We start from the raw sequence: 20488 nt of genomic DNA on the forward strand, positions 1-20488 counted from the left end.
GGAATGTTCTAAAGTTTCCTTCTCCCTGCCCTCTTCAAGCTTGAGTCCCTCCTAACTCTCATTTAATCTTCTAAGGTTCCTCTTCATGTTCTAAGGACCTTCTCAAATCTCACAGAATATGTTCTAGGCTTCAAACATTCCATATTTTAGGGTTCCTCTCAGCTTTACCATTCTACGTTATAGAGACCTTCTCTACTCTGAGACTCCAAGTTCTAAGGTCCTTTTCAGCTCTGACATCCTGTATTCTAAAGTTCTCTCTATGCTCTGTTTCCACGCCTTAGTCTTCTAAGTTCTGCCATTCAACGATTCTACTTGGAGAAGTTGGCTTGACAAGCCCACAGAGGCATCAGCAGTATTTCAGTATTCGCCAGAGTACCCAGCTTCTAGCTGGCATATTGGCAGACAGCCCAGTCTTATTAAAGGTTCCTTTACATTGTTCATGTAGGTGAGTTTGACTTTCCTCTCTGGTATACGAGAGACTAGAACAAAAAAAATGTAAAACATCATACCCCAGACAAATTGTGTGAAATAGAATAATGACATGGTTGGGGCTTTTCCCCACAGAGAATTACCTCTCCATATTCATGTCAAGGGACCGCTGGTTGTTTCTGGAAGTGTGGGATGAGAGTATTCTGGGGGGTTGAGCTTACTTGTAGCCTGAGGACCTAACTTGACACTTAAGAAAGCCCCCTTTACTTAGACTGCAAAAGAAAAAATTGTAATGAGGAGAGCTCCCAGGGAGGGGAAGAATCTGACACCTGATGGTTTCCAGGCAGTTTCCATTCCGGAGCCATGGATGGAATACTGTAACTATACTCTGCTCTCTTAGTCAAATCAGAATATCCCAACACCAATGGCAACCTAGTGACCATAAGCTACAGATATGAGATCATAGGATTGCAAGCTGGAGACCGTCGAGTTTATTTATTTATTTATTTTGTTTATTTTTTATGTCTTTCTCAGTGTCTTCCACCTTAGAATCAATACTATGGATTAGTTTCAAGCAAAAGAGCAGAAAGGGTGAGACTATGGGGATTAAGTGACTTTCCTAGGGTCACATAGTCTAATTCTATTTTTAAAAAAATTATTATTTCTCTTAGTTACTATTTATTTAATTTATTATTAAGGAAACTGAAACCTAGAAGGGTTCAGTGACTTGCTCAGGGTCACACAGGTAGAGAGGAGCAGATCTGGGATTCCAAACAGTATTTTTATCCCCATATCCCATGATTTTTAGCAAAAAATTCATGAACAACATGGTTCTTTGGATTCTGTCCTAAAGGATGCTGCAATTTGATGGAGGAATATCTGCCAATGAAACGTTTTAATTGTTGATCAGGCAATTAGGACTAACCTAAATAGAGGGCTTGATTTTAAAGAAAAGCCATTTAATCAAAGACATGGAAATCATTCATTATTCTTTTTTCAAAACCCTTACCTTCCATCTTAGAATCAATATTGTGTATTGGTTGCAAGGAAGAAGAGCAGTGAAGGCTAGAAAATGGGGGTTAAGTGACTTGCCCAAGGTCACCCAGCTAGAAGTATCTGGGGTCATATTTGAACCCAAGATCTCCTAACTCCAGGCCTGGCTCTCAATCCATTGAGCCACTTAGCTGCCTCTATCATTCATTATTCTTACAAAACATTACCTTTTTTAAAAGATCAAGCTTAAAGCCACTGAATATTCTAATATTTATTCTTCCTAGAAGGCACCAAGAATTAGCAAAATGTATAGCAATAGCCTGTCACAGAATATTCCAAATAATTCACTAGAAAGGGATTGTTGATCTGTAGAGACTCAGACATTGGAGTTGGAAAGATGATAGATTTCAAGTTGAAAGAGACATTGGAAATCATCCTCCAGTTCACTCCTCCCATTTGAAAAAGGATAAAATTAAGCCTCAGAAAGGTTAAGTGATTTCCCCCAAGGTTTAGGATTTGAACCCAATAAAAAACCAAAGCATTGCCATTTCCTTTTTTGTTCAGGCCTGTTTTCATCCGCATACAGAGCTCTTGGTGAGGAAACTTCCTTTATTAGTACAGACCAGCCAACTATTGGGCAATTTATTATCTTAAAGAGTTTTCTGGGAAACTGAGCAGTTAAGTGATTTGCCCAGGGCCACACAATGCTTTGGAGAAGGGACTTCAGCCTTGACTTAGAGGTCAGCCTACTGTGTTAACTTCTCACTTTTCTTAGAGGGATCTTAAAGATTATCTATCCCAAGCTCCCCTTTCACACAGGAATCCCACTCTGCATCATTCCTGACAGCATCTGGTCTCAGCTTGAATACTTCCAGGGATGGGGAGGTCACTGCCTATTAGAGTAACCTGTTTCATTGTTGGGCCATTGTATTCATTAGAGAGAAATGTCTTCTATTGAGCCAAAATCTGATCTCCTTGAATGGCAACTGATGAATCCTAGTACTGACCTCTTGCACTGATCCCTCTTTAATCACAGGGCAGACAGCTGCCATGTAGTCCCCTACACCTTCTCTTTCCTGGCCAAGCACCACTGCCTTCTTCCTTCCATTGGTCCTCCTTTGGAGACTTGAAGAGCTTTTTTCCAACTGAGGTCAATGATAAAAATTAGCTGCCCCTCATAATGAACGGTCTTAGACATTTTACGCAGCTGATGGAACACCAGAATAACCACAGAACTCTGGACAGGGAGAAATAAACTGCTTGGTCAGTTGACAGCTACTCAGATCCTCCAGCCAGGATTTCCAGCTGTCATCAGTTGGAAGCTGTTCTGGCAATTAACATGATACCAGTTGAGCAGTGTGGCCTCCCTCTTTCCTAATTCTTAGCCTTAGCATCTCAGAATCAAATAATCCACAATTTCTCTCTCTCTTTTTTTAATTAAACCCTTATCTTCCAGATATCTGTTCACACAGCTAGGAAGTGTCTGAGGCTAGATTTGAACCCATGTTCTCCTGACTGGCACTCTATTCCTGATGAGCCACCTTCTTGCCCCAAGCCACAATTTCAGAATCAAACATTGGCAAAGGACATTAAAAAAGGAAAAAAAGGAAAAAACCCTACCTTCTGTCTTAGAACCAATCGGTTCCAAGGCAGAAGAGAAATAAGGGCTAGGCAGCTGGGGTTAAGGGTCTTGCCCAGAGTCATATAGCTAGGACAAAGGACATTCTTGAGCATGAACTTCAAGCTATAAGGCTGGGGGATGAAGGGGAGGGGGTCTGGGTTTGTAATTCTAAGCTCCTTTGTTAACTGGGAGCGTGACTGTGGACAAACCACTTCCCCATCTCTAGATCTCAGTTTCCTTATGAGAATGTGGGACTATATGGCCTCGATGGCCTTGTCAAAGTCCAAAATTCTATTATCTAGGATCTCTTCCAGCTCTTACATCCTGTGTTCTGAAGTCTCTTCTAAATTTATTGCATCCAATGAGCATTTATTAAGCACACACAATACATTGGGCACTGGAGATACAAAACAAAAATTAAACTGTTCTTGCCTTTAGAGAGTCTATTCCTAAGGGTAGGAGGGGAGAATAACATGTATGTAGAAAATTAAAGATAAAATACAAAGTAATTTCACAGGGAACAGGATCAGGATAGGTTTACTTTAGTAGTTAGTACTTGAGCTGAACTTTGAAGGAAGCTAGGGATTCTATGAAGCATAAGTTAGGAAGAAATGCATTCCAGGCTTTTGAGATGGGCTTTCTGTGGTCTAAATCGGACCAGCTGTGTTCCCATGTTTCTTCTAGCTCTAATGTCTAGCTTTCTTTTTTTCCTTCCTTCCTTCTCTCCCTCCCTCTTTTCTTTCTTTCTTTCTTTCTTTCTTTTCTTTCTTCTCTTTCTTTCCTTTCTTTCTTTCTTCTTTCTTTGTTCTTTCTTTCTTTCTTTCTTTCTCTTCTTTCTTCTTCTTTCTTTCTTTCTTTCTTTCTTTCTTCCTTCCTTCCTTCCTTCCTTCCTTCCTTCCTTCCTTCCTTCCTTCCTTCCTTCCTTCCTTCCTTCCTTCCTTCCTTCCTTCCTTCCTTCCTTCCTTCCTTCCATCCTTCCTTCCTTCTTCTTCTTTCTTTCTTTTCTTTCTTTCTTTCTTTCTTCCTTCCTTCCTCCTTCTTCCTTCCTTCCTTCCTCCTTCCTTTCCTTCCTTCCTTTCTTTCTTTCTTCTTTCTTTCTTTCTTTCTTTCTTTCTTTCTTTCTTTCTTTCTTTCTTTCTTTCTTCTTTCTTTCTTTCTTTCTTTCTTTCTTTCTTTCTTCTTCTTCTTCCTTCCTTCCTTCCTTCCTTCCTTCTTTCTTCTTTCTTCTTTCTTTCTTTCTTTCTTTCTTTCTTTCTTTCTTTCTTTCTTTCTTTCTTTCTTTCTTTCTTTCTTTCTTTCTTTCTTTCTTTCTTTCTTTCTTTCTTTCTTTCTCTTTCTTTCTCCTTCCTTCCTTTCTTTCTTTCTCCTTCCTTCCTTCCTTCCTTCCTTCCTTCCTTCCTTCCTTCCTTCCTTCCTTCCTTCCTTCCTTCCTTCCTTCCTTCCTTCCTTCCTTCCTTTTTTTCTACTTACTTTATCAATTCTAGGACAGAAGAGTGACAAGGGCTAGGCAACTGGGGTTAAGTGACCTGCCCAAGGTCACACAACTAGGAAATATCTGGGGCCAGATTTGAACCCAAGTCCTCCAACTCCAGGCCTGACACTCTATTCACTGGCTGTCTAGCTCCCCCCCCCCTACTTTCTTTATTTTAATATTTCCTTTTTGGCCAAGGTCTTCAAAGAATGAAAGGGAACCTATACTTTTAAGAGCTTATCCATTATGGATATATCTGTGAAGAAGAAAAATTAGTTCCTACTTCTGGATCCCTGAGAGCATCTTGGATGACTCTAATTTAAAGCAGGTGAGGGTTCTCTGATCCTCCATATATCCCAAGCCACTAAATTTTCACTTGCAATGTAGCTCAGAACACCAGATGCCCCAGCACATGACTAGAACATGGTGGAGCATTGGATTTGGATTTAGGAAGACTTGGATTAAAATCCCATAGTTGATACTTGCTCTGTGAGTCTGGGCTCTCTCAATCTCTCTAAGCTCTTCTGAGAGGCGACTCAAATAAGGCTACCAAGTAGTGCAGTGGATTGAGTGCTGGCCTTGGAATTCAAATCAGTCCTCAGACACTTAATGGCTCTGTATGACCCTGGGTAAGTCACTTCACCTCTGCCTGCCTTTATTTCCTTATCTCTAAAAAGGGGATGACACTAATAGCACTTATATTCTAGAGATCTGATGAGGATCAAATGAGATAATATTTGTAAAGTGCTTTGCAAACTTTAGAGCTCTGTAAATGCTAGCTGTGGTTATTAGGCCATGTATGCAAAGTGCTTTTCAAATCGTAATGTGCTGAATAAATGTGAACTCTCATCACTGTCCAGGCTGATCCATCCTTTGCTCGGGGAAGCCCATTTGTTGGGTTCTGGGGCAGCCTGCCTCAAGGCTGGCTTCTATCCATTTTGTCCAAGTCAATAAAGCAAAGGCTCTGGGGGGAAACCATCAAAAGGGGGCAGGTGACTACACTGGCGGACACTGTATTCCCCTGGAGTAAAATGATGGAACTCGAGTCACAGAAGCTCTCTTCCTCTCCCCCAGCCCGCAGCCCGCCACCCCCGTACAGTGCAGCACACGCTGAGAGATGTTCTAATGGGTTCGGATTGTGGGTTTGTTTTATTTCTTTTAAGCAACGAGGAATTTTTAGCTGCAGCAAACAGACAAACCTTTTGTGTGGATTATAAAATATGAATGATGGATGTTTATATAAGCTCAAAACAGCTAAGAAAACCCGTCTTTATTAGAAAGGTAATGATCCTCGCAAGGAGGGAGTCTCGCTGGAAAGCTGAGTGGGAGGGAAGGGGTTGGTTAGCCTTAGCTGCCGGATACCTTAGACAGCGCTTTTCAGTCTTTCCAGCCTTTCCGTCCACAGCGGAAGCCTTTCTGAAGGGCAGAGACCAAATGGGCCTGAACCGAGGTCTTTGCAAAGTGTCTTGTGGGATGTGCTTTGTGGAGGATGATGGATCTGTTATGTGCGGCTGGAAATGAATTCCAGATCATGTTAAGACAGTGGGAGCACCTGTTCTTTCTCACTGAGACCAGAAGGAGGGAGGGAGAGGCAGGGAGGGGGAAATTCAAGATGGAAAACGAGGTAAGCAAAAGTTATTGACTTATAACTGCAACTTGCATTCATCTAACTCACCATATGGCCTGCCTGTCGTGAATATAAACTAGTAAGAAGGCTCTTGGAGGACGTCCCAAAGATATTTATAGAGGGCAGAAAGTTGGTTCTGGAAGAGGAATATATTTGACATATAAATAATGGATGTCCCTAGGACACTATGCCCTCGGAAACGGGGGCTTATCATAGCAACGGCCAGAGAGCTTTAAGTCTCAGCTAAAATATTTCAGCTTGGAGCCAAACAAAAATATCAGTGGTTCCAACCTTAAGACACTTGGATATATATTGCTTGCTTACTTGAATAAGTAAGAAGGCCTTCTCCTTCTAAAGCTCCCCTCCTCTCCCTACCTCCTCGAATCAACATGACCGCAGCCATCGGGGATGACCTCATGGCTTCCCAGAGCAGGAAAGGGGCCCCTTTTTCCATTCACTCCATTCAGAAACCTGTAAGTTCCCTGAAAGCTGGAACTACTTGGTGTTTATGTGTATAAGCCCTGCACCCAGATCAATTTCTTTGTACAAAGCAGGTGCTCATGGGAGCAGATGAATAGTGAGAAGTAAGACGAATTCTGAAGAGTACCCTTGCAAATAAAATGCACAATCTAGGGGCCTGATCTACCTTTCTTGCATTTTGTGAAATCTTAGGGCTGGCAGGGACCTTAAAACACAAACTGCCTAAACCAGGGGCTTTTGAGCTAGAAGGGATCTTAGGTCATAGAACACTGGACCTGGAAGGCACCTTAGAAAAGAGTGTTGCTGGAGGTGGAAAGGAATCTTAAAATACATAATGCTTGTGCAGGAAGGGACTTTAGAGTTCATTTGGTTCCACTGTCACATTTTCCAGATCAGGAAATAGTCCTCTAAAGATGAATGTTTCCATGGGATCCTATTTTGCACCCTAAATGTGGAACCTGGTTTTATTTTATTTTATTTATTTAAAATCCTTACTTTCTGTCTTAATTTCAGTTCTAAGACAAGAGCAGTAAGGTCTAGCTAGGCAATGGGGGTTGTGACTTGTCCAGAGTCACACAGCTAGGAAGTATTTGAGGCCAGATTTGACCCCAAGTCCTACCTATTCCTGGCCTTATAATCTATCTATCTATCTATCTATCTATCTATCTATCTATCTATCTATCTATCATCTATCCATCCATCCATCCATCCATCCATCCATCCATCCATCCATCCATCCAGCTATGTATCTATGTATCCAACTATGTACCTATCTATGTATGTATCTATGTAATCTATGTATGTATGTATGTATGTGTCTGTCTATCATCTATCCATCCATCCATGTATGTATCTATCTATCCAACTATGTATCTATCTATGTATTTATCTATCCACCTATCATCTATCTATCTATCTATCTATCATCCATCCATCCATCCATCCATCCATCCATCCATCCATCTATGTATCTATGTATCCAACTATGTACCTATCTATGCATGTATCTATGTAATCTATGTATGTATGTATGTATGCATGTATGTATGTGTCTATCATCTATCCATCCATCCATGTATGTATCTATCTATCCAACTATGTATCTATCTATGTATTTATCTATCCACCTATCATCTATCTATCTATCCATCCATTTATCTATCCATCCATTTATCTATCTATTTATCTATCTATCTATCTATCTATCTATCTATCTATCTATCTATCTATCTATCTATCTGTGATTTCCTTCTCCCCTCATCTCCCTCCCTCCTTCTGGTCTCAGTGAGAAAGAACAGGTGCTCCCACTGTCTTAACATGATCTGGAATTCATTTCCGGCTGCACATAACAGATCCATCATCCTCCACAAAGCACATCCCACAAGACACTTTGCAAAGACCTTGGTTCAGGCCCATTTGGTCACTGCCCAGTCCCTTCAGAAAGGTTTCTGCTGTGGATGGAAAGACTGGAAATACTGATATATTGGCCCACCTAGCTGCCTCTGGATTCTGATTTTTAAAATGATCATGTGGATCCCTGTTTACGCAAGGAGACTAGGTCATCCTCTGGGACCACTATTTTGAGCCTCCTCTACTTTTAGTGCCCATGGAGGCACACAAATACCACTACCAAGGGTTTCGCTGAGCCCAAGCAGGACAGTCTCTTTCTAGATTGGCAGTTATGAGAGCAAGAGAGATGACCACTCTTTGTGGGATTCCTTGGGTCTGTTGTAAGGTTACTTGCCACAGAGTTCTCCAAAGGTTCCCCTTTTGGCATTCAAGTGACCAAGCAAAATCTGGTCCCAAACAGACAGATTTCTAAACATCTCTCTCCTTTTTGAAATGCCCTCACATCCTATTTGGGACTCTTGCTTCACTAGCAAAAGAGTTGGAGCAACACATCCTCCTTTTGTCATTTCTAGCATCGTTGGGAAGTCTGTCTATAGTTAAATGGTTTGCATGGGGAAATGGTGATGAGCTCTTTCTTGAACGAACCCTATGGAGATCTGGGGTTCAAAGTGGAAACCTCTGGCTGTCAGACTTTCCCTTGTTCATTTCAAAGCTAATCAGATACTGTTCAAGGGAGACACCCCAAATTTGCAGCCCACGGGATGATCATCAAAGCTAATGAACAAAGGCACATGGAGGAATTGTTTTTCACAAAGAGGGACCTGGGCCAGCCTTGGCCCCAGTCTTACTCCCCCTGGATTTCTACATGTTTAATAGCAGGCATGGGCTAGCTCTGCATTCATGCATATTCCCAAATGGGGAACTCACAAGGACCTCTGAACTAATGATACCATTTACCTGGCCAGCCAGAAAGCTTGAGCTGGACTATGGAACAGTAACAGGGAGGGAGAGAGAGAGGGCAGGAATCCACCACACTAATATTTTTGTCAACATCGTCATTCACATTTTTTTAGGAAAAAAAAAAAAACCCTTACCTTCTGTCTTAGTATCAATTCTAAAGCAGATGAAGGGCATGGGCTAGGTAATCAGGGTTAAGTGACTTGTCCAGGGTCACACAACTAGGAAGTTTTTGAGGCCAGATTTGAACCTAGAGACTCCTAACTTCAAACTTGGCACTCTAGTTACTGTGCTATCTAGCTTCCACCATCATTCATACTTTGAAAGGGCTTTTTGAAGGTTTGCAAAGTTCTTTCTCTGCTATAGCCCTGTGAGTTAGAATTGATGAAGGAATGCTGAATTTGGAAATGATCTAGGTTCTAATTCTGTCTCTGCCATTTACCATCTGTGAGACTTGGGGACTTTGGAGAAACCATGGCCTCTCCAGGCCTCAGTTTCATCATTTGTAAAAATGAGTGGATTAGGTTTAGATGAACTTCCCACCTCTGAATCCATAATCCTCTAATAATAGAGGGCCCCTTAGGTTCAAAAAACCCCTGAAGCTCAGAACCAGTGTAGATACTTGAGTTTGGAGTCAGAGGACTTAGGTTTGACACTACTTACTAGCCATGTGAGTTTTCCTTTCTCCAGGTCTCAGTTTCCTCATTTTCAAATGAAGAGATCAAATTAGGTGACTTATGAGATCCCTTCATAATCTAAATAATCTAGTGACCACCTAATCTAGGAGATTAAAAAAGCCCAAAGTGAATTGTGCTTAAACTGACAATGAGGTTCTAGATCAAAATCTGATGATCTTGGTCTCCCCATTTTACAAATAAGGGTACTGAGGTTCAGAGAGAGGAAATAATTTGCTCAGGATGGTCTTCCCACTACACCACACTGCCTCTCTAGCTTGTTTCATTTTATTTAACTTGATGTTGTTCAGCCTCATTGTGACATGATTTTGCGGTTTTCTTGGCAAAGATACTGGAGTAGTTTGCTATTTCCTTCTCTGACTTATTTTACATCTGAGGAAACTGAGGCAAACAAGGTTAAGTGACTTGCCCAGGGTCATGCAGCTAGGAAGTGTTAGAGGCTAGATTTGAATTCTGGTCTTCCTGATGCCAGGCCTGGCATTCTATCTACCACATTTCCCAGCTGCCCAACGTTATAGGGAGACAAAATCCAGGTGTCAAGCTTCTTAACACTGGAGCTTTTTCATTTTCTTTCCATCTTACCCATATATATATATATATATTTTTTTTAGGCACAGAAATAAACAACCTTTAATCGACACCTTACTGCTTCCTCCCCAAGGTGTTTTGTCTTTTTGTTGTGCTTTTGTCTTTGTTGAGCAATCAATGCTGTTGCCAAGATAATTAGCTTTACTAGGGATTTTTCATCTAAGGAAGAACTATTATTGTGGATGTCCCCAGGTGGGGCTCCTTTCTTTCAAGCCTCAGACATAGTTAAGAGAGTCAAGTCATGCAGATGGGGCAACATCTCTCCCCATAAAACTAATCTCTAAGATTAAATAACACCAAAGCAGATTGAATAGATCTGTGCTTAGACTGACAATGATCAGAAATATTTACAGGACTAAATTGCCTCATGGAATCCTCCCAGTTCACATTTCTGTAGCCCTCTAAGATTTACAAGATATGGTCCAAGCAGTGGTCAGGTAAAGTGGACAGTGTGCTTGCTTCTTGTTGTTGTTCTGCCCTGACTCATTGTGACCTCATTTTGGGTTTTCTTGTAAAAAATATTGGAATAGTTCATTATTTTATTGTTCCAGCTCATTTTACAGATGAGGAAACTGAAGCAAATAGGGTGGAATGACTTGTCCAGGGTCACACTGCTAGTAAATATCTGAGACCATTTGATTTTGAATTTGAACTTGGGAAGATGAGTCTTCCTGATTCTCAGCCTAGTACTATATCTACTGTACCACCAAGGTACCCCCTTTTCCATTGTACAGATGAAGAAACTGAGTCCAAGACAGGTATGTAGGATAGAGTAAATTTCATGGATTAGCTTTAAGAGGAAAAGAGGAGAATTTGAATACAAGCCTTGGGAGAGGATTCTGAGAAGGAGAGAAGGATTGTGAGAGTCTATACTGGTATTAACTGTCACTCTCTCTCCACTTGGCCAAGGTAATCCCAAAAGTTGTCACCTGGGACTTTGGGTTATCTAGTGAAGCCAACCCCAGGCATTAGGTAAGGGCTCAAATACAACTGTGAGTTCTTTCCTTTTCCTCTTTATCTTAATTCATATTAGGTAGCTTAGTTTATAGTCAGATAGCTTCTGGGTCTTAGACAAGAGCAGGGAGATATAAGAAGGGCTTGAGAAGAACAGAAGAGCAAACCCTGTGAAGCGGGGTGTAGATTGGAGGGGAGGAACTATAGCTTGACAGATTTAGGACTGTATTTATCATTTCCCTACCCTTAATAAACTTGTTTTTTACTAATTTCAAGGGTTGTGCTTTACTGGCCCTGGGGAGGTTCCTTGGTGGGTTTTATCATCTCCCATCTATTTAGGAAGGATTTTTATTTCAGGTAGAATGACTTAATTTGACCACAATCACCCAGAAAGGAGTCATGATTTGAGTTCAAGTTTGTGAATTCCAAGTCTAGCATTCTTTTTTTTTTTTTTTAAACCCTTACCTTCCATCTTGGAGTCAATACTGTGTATTGGCTCCAAGGCAGAAGAGTGGTAGGGGCTGGGCAATGGGGGTCAAGTGACTTGCCCAGGGTCACACAGCTAGGAAGTGGCTGAGGCCAGATTTGAACCTAGGACCTCCCGTCTCTAGGGCTGACTCTTAATCCACTGAGCTACCCAGCTGCCCCCTCCAAGTCTAGCATTCTTGAAGCCTAGAGCTAATTGCTTGCCAAAGAGCTGGGCAGATCAGTTCAGTGGTATTTCATGGTGAAGTTGAGGCTCAACATGACTGAATCACCACTTGGAATCTCTCATTCAAGATCTAATCAAAAGAATCTTATGAGTTAAGAGTTGGAAAGAAACTCAAGAGATCATTCAGTCTAATTCTCCTCTTCCTATAGTGGAGAAAACAGGCCTGACTAAAGAATGTGACTTGCCCAAGACCACCCAGTGACAGAGCCAGAACCCAAACTTTGGTCTTCTGACTCCAAGATGGAGCACTCTTTCCATTATGGAATGTGATAACATTGCCTCACAGGTCTACACCTACTCACTATACTCGTCCAGTGTTTTCTTTTTTCTATGAATTTGTTCTATGGGTTTAATCATATATACTTGTAATATATATTTGACTTGTAATCTTCTACCATCGAATGGAAATCTCTTGAGAACAGAGACTTTGCATTTTTGTCTTTCCATCTTCAGAGCCTGGCTCAGTTCTGGGCACATAGTAAACAGTTAGTAAGTGCTCTCTGAGTGTCTTTCCCTCTCTTACTTCCCATCTGCTTTGTAGATATGTTGTATTTTTCTATTTATATCTATAGAATTAGAGATTAGAGGTAGAAAATACGCAAGAGGACATCTAGTTCAAATCTCTCATTTAGGTCCAGAAAAGTCAAGTGACTTTCACTGGGTCACACAGATAGGGAGTATCTGAGGCCAGATTTGAATCTAGGATCTCCTGTCTCTAGGCCTGGTTCTCAGATTATTATTAATTAAAAACCCTTGCCTTCTATCTTGGAATCAATACTGCGTATTGGTTCCATGGGAGAAGATTGATAAGGGTTAGGCAAGGGTTTGTGATTTGCCTAGAGTTACATAGGAGTAGGAGTGTTTGAGGTCAGATTTGAACTCAGGACTTCCCATCTCTAGGCATGGCTCTCTTATCATCATCATCATCATCATCATCATCATCATCATCATCATCATCATCATCCTCATCATCCTCATCATCCTCATCATCATCATCGTTGTTGTTGTTATTATTTTTAAACCCTCGACTTCCTTCTTAGAATCAATACTGTGTACTGGTTCCAAGGCAGAAGAGAGACAAAAGCTTGGCTAGCAAAAACAAAAGTGTGAGACATAAGGGACTTGCCCAGGGACACACAAAGAAGTATCTGAGGCCAAATTTGAACTCAAGACCTCCTACCTTTGGCTTGACTCTTTATCCACTGAGTCACCTAGCTGCATCCAACCAGTATTTCAAACCCTGCAGGGGTAGATAGGTGGTCATCTCCCCCTAATCTATTACCGTTATTAATAGGCAATAAGACATCCTAGACAAAGATTCCCAAAGAAGCTCACCTCGGTCTGATTTCGGGAAATCACACTGGAGTCGATGGTCCCCAGGGACAAGTTGGGGAGAACAAGGTTGAGAACTTTTGCAGCAAGGACCTAGATGGGAAGAAACAAGTCAGGGTGAGGAAACAGTGAGATTGCAGCAGGATCAAACATCCCCAGAGTGACAGTTTACAGTAAATTGTGGAAAATGCCACCAAAACGGAACATCTGCCAGGTTCATGTCCTGAGATTGAACACTCCGCATGCAATGTTCTCAAGGGCTTGGCTCGACGTTCTGATTCACACAGCTGCGAATCAGCTTTGGCTCTTGGCCACTGTGGGTGAGCTGAGGAGAAGCATTTCCCTGACTTGCTTCAGTTAAACACACACACACATCCCAGCACCTTACTAAATTTATTTTCTGTGGTTGCCCTTCCTGCAGCCATTCAGTGGTTCTACCGCCATATTTGGTACCTTGGGTTGTACTCATTATGAGAAGGGATTTCTCCTGGGAGCCCGGCCATAAATAGCAAAAGATGCATGACCTTGATTTGAGGAAAAGATTGGTGATGGGTCACCCAAGAGTCAAATGACATCACTCAGAATCAGGTACCCATAGACTGTTAAAGCTGGAAGGAACCTTAGAGATCACTCGGGCAAACCACCACACCATTTTAGAGATGAGGAAATTAAGATGTAGAGAGAGGAAAGTCTCAAGCCAATATACAGATTGCATTTGAAAATCCTGGTGTGGGAAGAGATAACTTTTTTCTCCTATTCTCTATAGCCCCATAGACTTATATAGATGGTAGAAGCTTTGATGGAAATCTACTCCAATCCACTCATTTTACAAAAAACCTTACACCCATTCTATAGGAAACTGAGAAACATTTTATACCCATTTTATAGGAAACTGAGGATTAGTGCAGGGAAGGGACTTATCTGAAGTTATTCAAGTAATGAGTAGCTGAGTGAGTCATCAAACCCAAGTCCTCTCTAGTTCCAGACCCGATGCCTTTCCCACCACTCCCATACTGCCTTCGGTAACCTCATGTTACACACACGAGGGATTGGGACTCAGAATAAAGAAGCTCTAGGACACATTGGACTTCCATCCTTTCTACTACCCGCTCTGAATTCCTCATCTAAATCACTTCTGGTCTGAGCATCTCCAGTCTTGGTTGGGACAGTGGTTTTCTAATCAAGTGGTTGTGGTGGTGTTTGGTCGTGTCAGACTCTTTGTGATCTTATGTGGGGCTTTCTTGGCAAAGATACTGGAAGAGTTCTCCATTTCCTTTTCCAGTTCACTTTACATATAGGGAAACTGAGGCAAACAGGGCTAAGTAACTTGCCCGGGGTCACACAGCAAAGCAGGTGTGAGGCCAGATTTGAACTCAGGAAGATGAGTCTTTCTCATCCTCTGTCCATTGTTCCATTTAGAGAAGGCAAACACCTCACTGAGGGTTCTTTCCCCTTTCCTCCCCTCTTCCATCATCTCTTTAGATCAATTTGTTCACATTTTCAGACAGAGGCTGTGTTTAGCTCTGGAGAGTTTCTAGACTCTTGGGTATAAAAGGTGCTATTTCAAAAGTGAGCTGTGAGAAAAAGAAGCTCTTTTGCTGAAATTAGAACAGCCCTAAAGATGGAGAGTAAAGGAAGAACAGTGAAATTCTCTGCAAATGTCACCAGCCCCACCTACCCCCCAGCTTGGAGACAACCGGCTGTCTGCACTAAGTCAAGGAACCTTTCCTCATTCAGGGACCCCAGGGGCACCTAGGGAGAAATCAAAAATTATTCACTGCTGAAATTTTAATCTATTTCTAGCATTTTCTGCTGGAAGTGAGCCTTTATATTTATTCCTGAAAGACACTGTGGTGTAGAGGACAACACACTGGCTTCGGAATTTAGGACACTTGGGTCCAGGTCCAGCTCTGATCCTATAACCTGTATGACCCTGGGCAAAGCATATTTGCTGCCTGAGACTCAGTTTCTTCATCTGTAAAATGAAGATGATAATACACTCCCTGTTGCAGAGAGATGTTGTAAAAAATGCATTTTGTATACCCTCAAATACCATACAACACAAGTCATTATTTTGCATTTAATACTCTGTTAGGTGACTTTTCTGTTCAAGTCTGAGCTGTGGCCAAGGGGCAGCTCCTCATCTTAGTCAAAAACTTGCAATTCAGTATTTTGAGAGATTTAAAGACCCAACTTTTCCTATATGTAAATGAAAACAGCAACCTCTAGGTCGCTTTGAATGTTTTCAAGATGGCAAGTACTACAAGTGGGAGAGATCAGCAGACCTGCCTTCTAATCTGGTTCTGATGCTGACTGCTAGGAGGCCTTGGATAAGTCACTCCCCTCCTTTATAATCTGGCTCTCTTCTACTGCTCTTGTTTCTTATCTTTTACTGTCCTCCATGTGCTTTACAACCTAATGGCACTAGCCTCCTTGCTGTTTCTTGTCTCTGGATTTGTCTCTGGACTCCAGGCATTTTCACAGGCTGTTGCCTTATATCTGGAATGCTCTCCCTCCTCATTCTCCATCTCCTGGCTTCCCTGGCCTCCTTCAAGTTTGAGATAAAGTCCCACCTTTAACAAAAAAACAAAAACAAAAAAATCTCAGTTCTCTTTCATCTTAGTGCCTTCCCTCTGAGACCTCTGAAATTTATAGTTTCACCAAGTTGCCTAGCTAGCAGCACTGTCATGAAGGGAGTTTTTTAGTCACATCACCAATATATGTCAATGGCTAAACCTGAACTCAGTTCTCCCTGACTCCAAGGCCAATTCTTTATCCATTACACTCTCTTCCTCTCCCAGTCTCTCTCTCCTTCTCTCTCCCTCCTTTCCCCCTTCTCCTTCTCCTCCCCTCTCCTTTTCTCTCTCCCTTTCTCCTTCTCTCTTTCTCTCTCTCCTACTAAAAAAACAATTATATACATTCCAAGCCTCATTGAGTTCTCAAAGACTATGCCAGGAAAGCACAAGCTCTCCTGGGTCTTATAAGGTAGGAAGGCTTGTTGTACTGGCCAAATGAATTCCAAGACGTTTGTTCTCTAGCAAAGGTTGCAAAGTACCAGTACCATAGGGGTGGCCACCGGATGAGAAAATGTAAGGGGGTCGGGGTGTAGCAACACCCCCAAGTGCCATCTAAAACAAGAGGGAGTTGCGATCTGCATCTGTGAAGGGTATACTTATCACAACGAAGGCACAAATCTTTTGCAGTATGCCTTCCAAAGAAATCTGCTAGTCCCAATCAATAGAGATAATTGAACATTGACTCCCCATGTCACCCTCATTCTATACGAAGGGTAGAAAGGAACTTCCTGGAATGCAAGGAGAGGGCTTTTTTAATGCTTACCTTCCATCTTAGAATCAATATGAAGTATTAGTTCCAAGACAGAAGAGTGGCAAGGGCTAGGCAATGGGGGTTAAGTGACTTGCCCAAGGTCACAGAGCTAGGAAGTGTCTGAGGTCAGGTTTGAACCCAGGATCTCCCATCTCTAGACCTGGCTCTCAAACGACCCAGCTGCCCCCCACAGCAATTTTTTGAAGACAGATCTTCATAGAAAAGGAAAAAAAAAAGAAGCTAATTTCCTTAAGAGAGTTGCTACTATCAAATTCTTTATTATAGCAAAATTAATAATGGGAGGTCTCTGTCCCCCGTGGTGAGGATATCTGAATCCTCACCACTCCAAGATTTAATAGGCATTGAACCACCCCGTGTCTAGGTGGGCCATTCCGAGCTCCTTGTGGATGGTCTGACTATATCTGCTTTCAATGGTCCATTACTTTCTGGAGCACAAACAGAAGGGATAATTATGATAATGCATCACTTGTAGTACCGCAGGGAGAAGGTGGATGGGTCACTGAATCCATTAAAATGCTGGGCCTTTGGAAAAAGATGTAGGTAAGTTTCTCTCTTTCCAAGGTGGCGAATATGAGCCAGTTCCTGAGGTAGGGAATGGCGAAAACATGGGGGGCTGATTCCTTAAGAATGAGGCCATCACAGAAAAACTACAGCCACAGCTCTTGAAGATGAAGTCTAGCGAAAATGCTGGTGTCATAGCAACAAGAACTGAATACCCAATTATATATGTATATGAGAGCTAGCGGCCCTCCATGACTGCAGTGTGAATGAAGAGGCTACAGCATTTGTTAGGGGTCTTTCCAGGCATTGAACTGGACATTTCACATGCCACATCAAACAAGAGGAAGGAAGGAAGAAACTAGTAAGCTTCTGCTATGTGTTAGGCACCTTGCTAAATGCTTTACAGATAACCTCACGTGATCTTTATAACAATCTTGGGAAACAGATGCTATTATGGTCCCCATTTTATAAATGAGAGAACTGAGGCACACAGGAGTTAAGTGACTTGGCCAAGGTCATATAGATAATAAGTATATAGGACTGGGTTTGAACTCAGGTTTGTTTCATTTCAGGTCCAGTATTCAATCAACTGTACCAACACCTTCTGCCTCAAGAAAATAAGCTCGTATTTATCCTCAGAACTTGAGTTTTCAGAGGGGTAATTTAGCCCTAGAGTAGGAATGTTTTTTGTCAGTTCAAAAGGTAACCCTTCTCCTATTTCCCTACACTATTTAGGATTTTTATTCTCATAATGTTTTACCTGTTTCATTATCATCCCAATTGGGGTGCAAGCAGAGGGGGGGGAATTAAAATAGAAAGAGTGAAGATGGTGGGAGCCAGAGATTGAGAGGAGACCAAGGAGAGTACCCAGAGGGGAGCAGAGAGCAACAAGGTAGGATGCTAAAAGACAAGGGGAAGAAACAGATACCAAGGACATTCTTGGTCAGTTTTAGCAGGCATACTCCACCAAAGATGACATGAACTGTAATCAGATGTAGCTGTAATTAACCCAGTTGCCAATGCTGCTGCTCCCCTCAAATCATATTCTTCTGGCTCATCAGTTCCAATTCAACAGCTGTCCCCCTAGGGTTTCAGCTGCAGATATAAAGAGAAGAAAGAAGGGAGACTGGGAGAAGATTGATGGGAGAAGGTTGTTAGCGGTGGTGAAGCTCACCCAATAATATGCTGGAATCTGACGAATTGCTTTATATGTTATTGAATGCAAAATTTCTTTCAAGTCGTATGATTCCGATTCCTGGAATAGTTGTGAAGAAATCCCAAAAAGCTAAGTTCAGTAGATGGCCGTTAGAATTATGGATAGGTAACTATTTGCTTGAGAAGAGAAACTTTCCATAAGGTTAGTTAAAGGTTGAATGCAGAGAAATCCTAAGGAATGGTACATAGCTTCTTCCTGATCATATCTGTTCATTTCTAGCACTGATTCTCTTTGTCTATTAATAATGTAGATGAGGTAAGAACTGATAATAAAAATGTAGATATTATCTAGAGTAGAGTTTTCAGGAGGAAACATTGGACCTATGCCATTACACCTAGTGAGGCCTCATTCAGAAGTCTAAATTTGTTGGGTTTGTTTTTTCCCCAATTTGTGCATAAAAAGACTGTCACTCACAGGAGAAAAAACTTCCACAAGCCACAGAATATGTGGTTGAGTAAACAAGTCCAGCTTTCTGATTCGTGATGAACTCCAGCATAGCAAGTAACATATATATTTGAGAAAAAGAGTACTGGAATGAATTCAGTGGCATCCTAACTTGTTCCTAATATCAAATGAAGCTCCTGCCACTCCAGAGACTATAGACATTCACAAAGGCGTATTGATCCAAAAGGTTTTAATAGCTGTCTGACATCATTTTTAAACCTCTGGTGGTGAAAGGCTTGACATGAGAAAAGGTAATTACAATAACTATAATTCTAAATGGAGAAGATAGGAATCAATGGACAATCTACAAAAGGACTCCAGGATGCTCAAGATTTGCCTTTTTTTTTTTTAAATTTAAACCATTACCTTTTGTCTTGGAGTTGTTACATAGAGTGCCAACTCCAAGACAGCAAGACAAGGGTTAGGCAGACCCTTGGCAGACCCAAGACCAAAGGCAAGGGTTAGGCAGTTGGGTTAAGTGACTTGCCCAGGGTCACACAACTAGGAAGTGTCTGAGGCCATACTTGAATTCAGGTCTTCCTGACTCCAAGTCTGGTGCTCTCTACACTGTGCTACCCAGTTGCCCCAGAAAATTCAGAATTTCAAAGTATCAGAGAATCCTGTAGTCTTTGACAGCTCTATTTAGTATCATGGGACCTGCTACATTAGAGTACAATTGCAATATCTTAGAACTGGAAGAGGCCTTAGAGATTATCTAATCCCACTCAGGAAACTGAGCTGTAGGGAGGGAGATGGTCAGGCATTGAATTCTAGACATGCAATAAATTGGCCATCCAGATAGAAAGTCAGTGCTAGAAAGGTTCCTTGAGAAGTCATAGGGGGGACATTGGACATGGTGGACACGTTCAAATATGTGAAGAGTTGCCATGTAGCTGAGAAATTAAACTTGCTTTCTGCTTGGCCTCAGAGGATAGAACTAGGAGTAGTGGATGGGAATTACAAAGAGGCAGATTTAGGTTAGATGAAAAGAAAAAGAAGACAAAACAAAAAACTTCCTAACAATTAAAGCCATTCCAAAACTGAATGGACTAGCACAGGGGTCAGAGATGATAGTGAGTTCTCCCTAACTGGAGGCCTTCATGCAAAGTTCGATGGAATTCTTAGCAAATGCTAAGAGGCAAGTTGAGGAAGAAAGCCTAGAAGATCGCTTCCAACTTTGTGATTTTATGATAGAATGTTAGAGTTGAAAAGGAACATTAGAACATATTTTCAGAGCACAATAGAGCGAGAGGAGCATATATTTTAGACTGAGTATTAGAATGGGAAGGATTTCAAAACATACAAGTCAGAGTGAAAAGAGACCGTTGAATGTAGTATGTCAGAACTAAAGGGTCTTTCAAAATCATCAAAATCAAAACAATTTCAAATCATTTGACAGATGAGGAAACTGAAGTCTAGAGATTTGCCTAGTGTAAGATAGGACCAGAATGAGGTTACCTACACTTACAATGGGGAATTAGAGAGAGAGGAGGGTGAAGGAGCTAAAGAAATGGAGAGAGGGAAGAGATTGATCCTCCCCTTGGAGAAGGCAGCACAAACTGTCTTTTAGAAGGACAGAATAGGTCCTTTCAGAGATTATATTGAATATGGAGGTTAAGGACTGAAGGAGAAGGTCCTAGAGAATTGCCAAACTGCCTCCTTTCTTGATCTTGGCTGTTGTTGAAGAGCAGAGTAATTTTCCAGCCCCTGGATTTCCCAATCTCCCAATTATCACCTTTGATTCCTTTTAGACCTGAGTCACCTGGTTTG

The 20488-nt window shown here is 41.6% G+C and overlaps 1 protein-coding gene across 5 annotated transcripts in view; it reads right to left on the minus strand.

Annotated features, from left to right (window-relative positions):
* The window catches only part of MGLL (monoglyceride lipase), a 214903-nt gene that overhangs the window by 13974 nt on the left and 180441 nt on the right, over positions 1-20488 (minus strand). For all 5 annotated transcript variants that reach the window (XM_016424527.2, XM_056804741.1, XM_016424529.2 and 2 more), the window contains one exon: positions 13213-13302. In XM_016424527.2, the coding sequence (XP_016280013.1) occupies positions 13213-13302 (90 nt within the window). The remainder of the gene's footprint in view (positions 1-13212; positions 13303-20488) is intronic.

Source organism: Monodelphis domestica, chromosome 7 (genome assembly GCF_027887165.1).
Source record: "Monodelphis domestica isolate mMonDom1 chromosome 7, mMonDom1.pri, whole genome shotgun sequence".
Lineage (NCBI taxonomy): Eukaryota > Metazoa > Chordata > Mammalia > Didelphimorphia > Didelphidae > Monodelphis > Monodelphis domestica.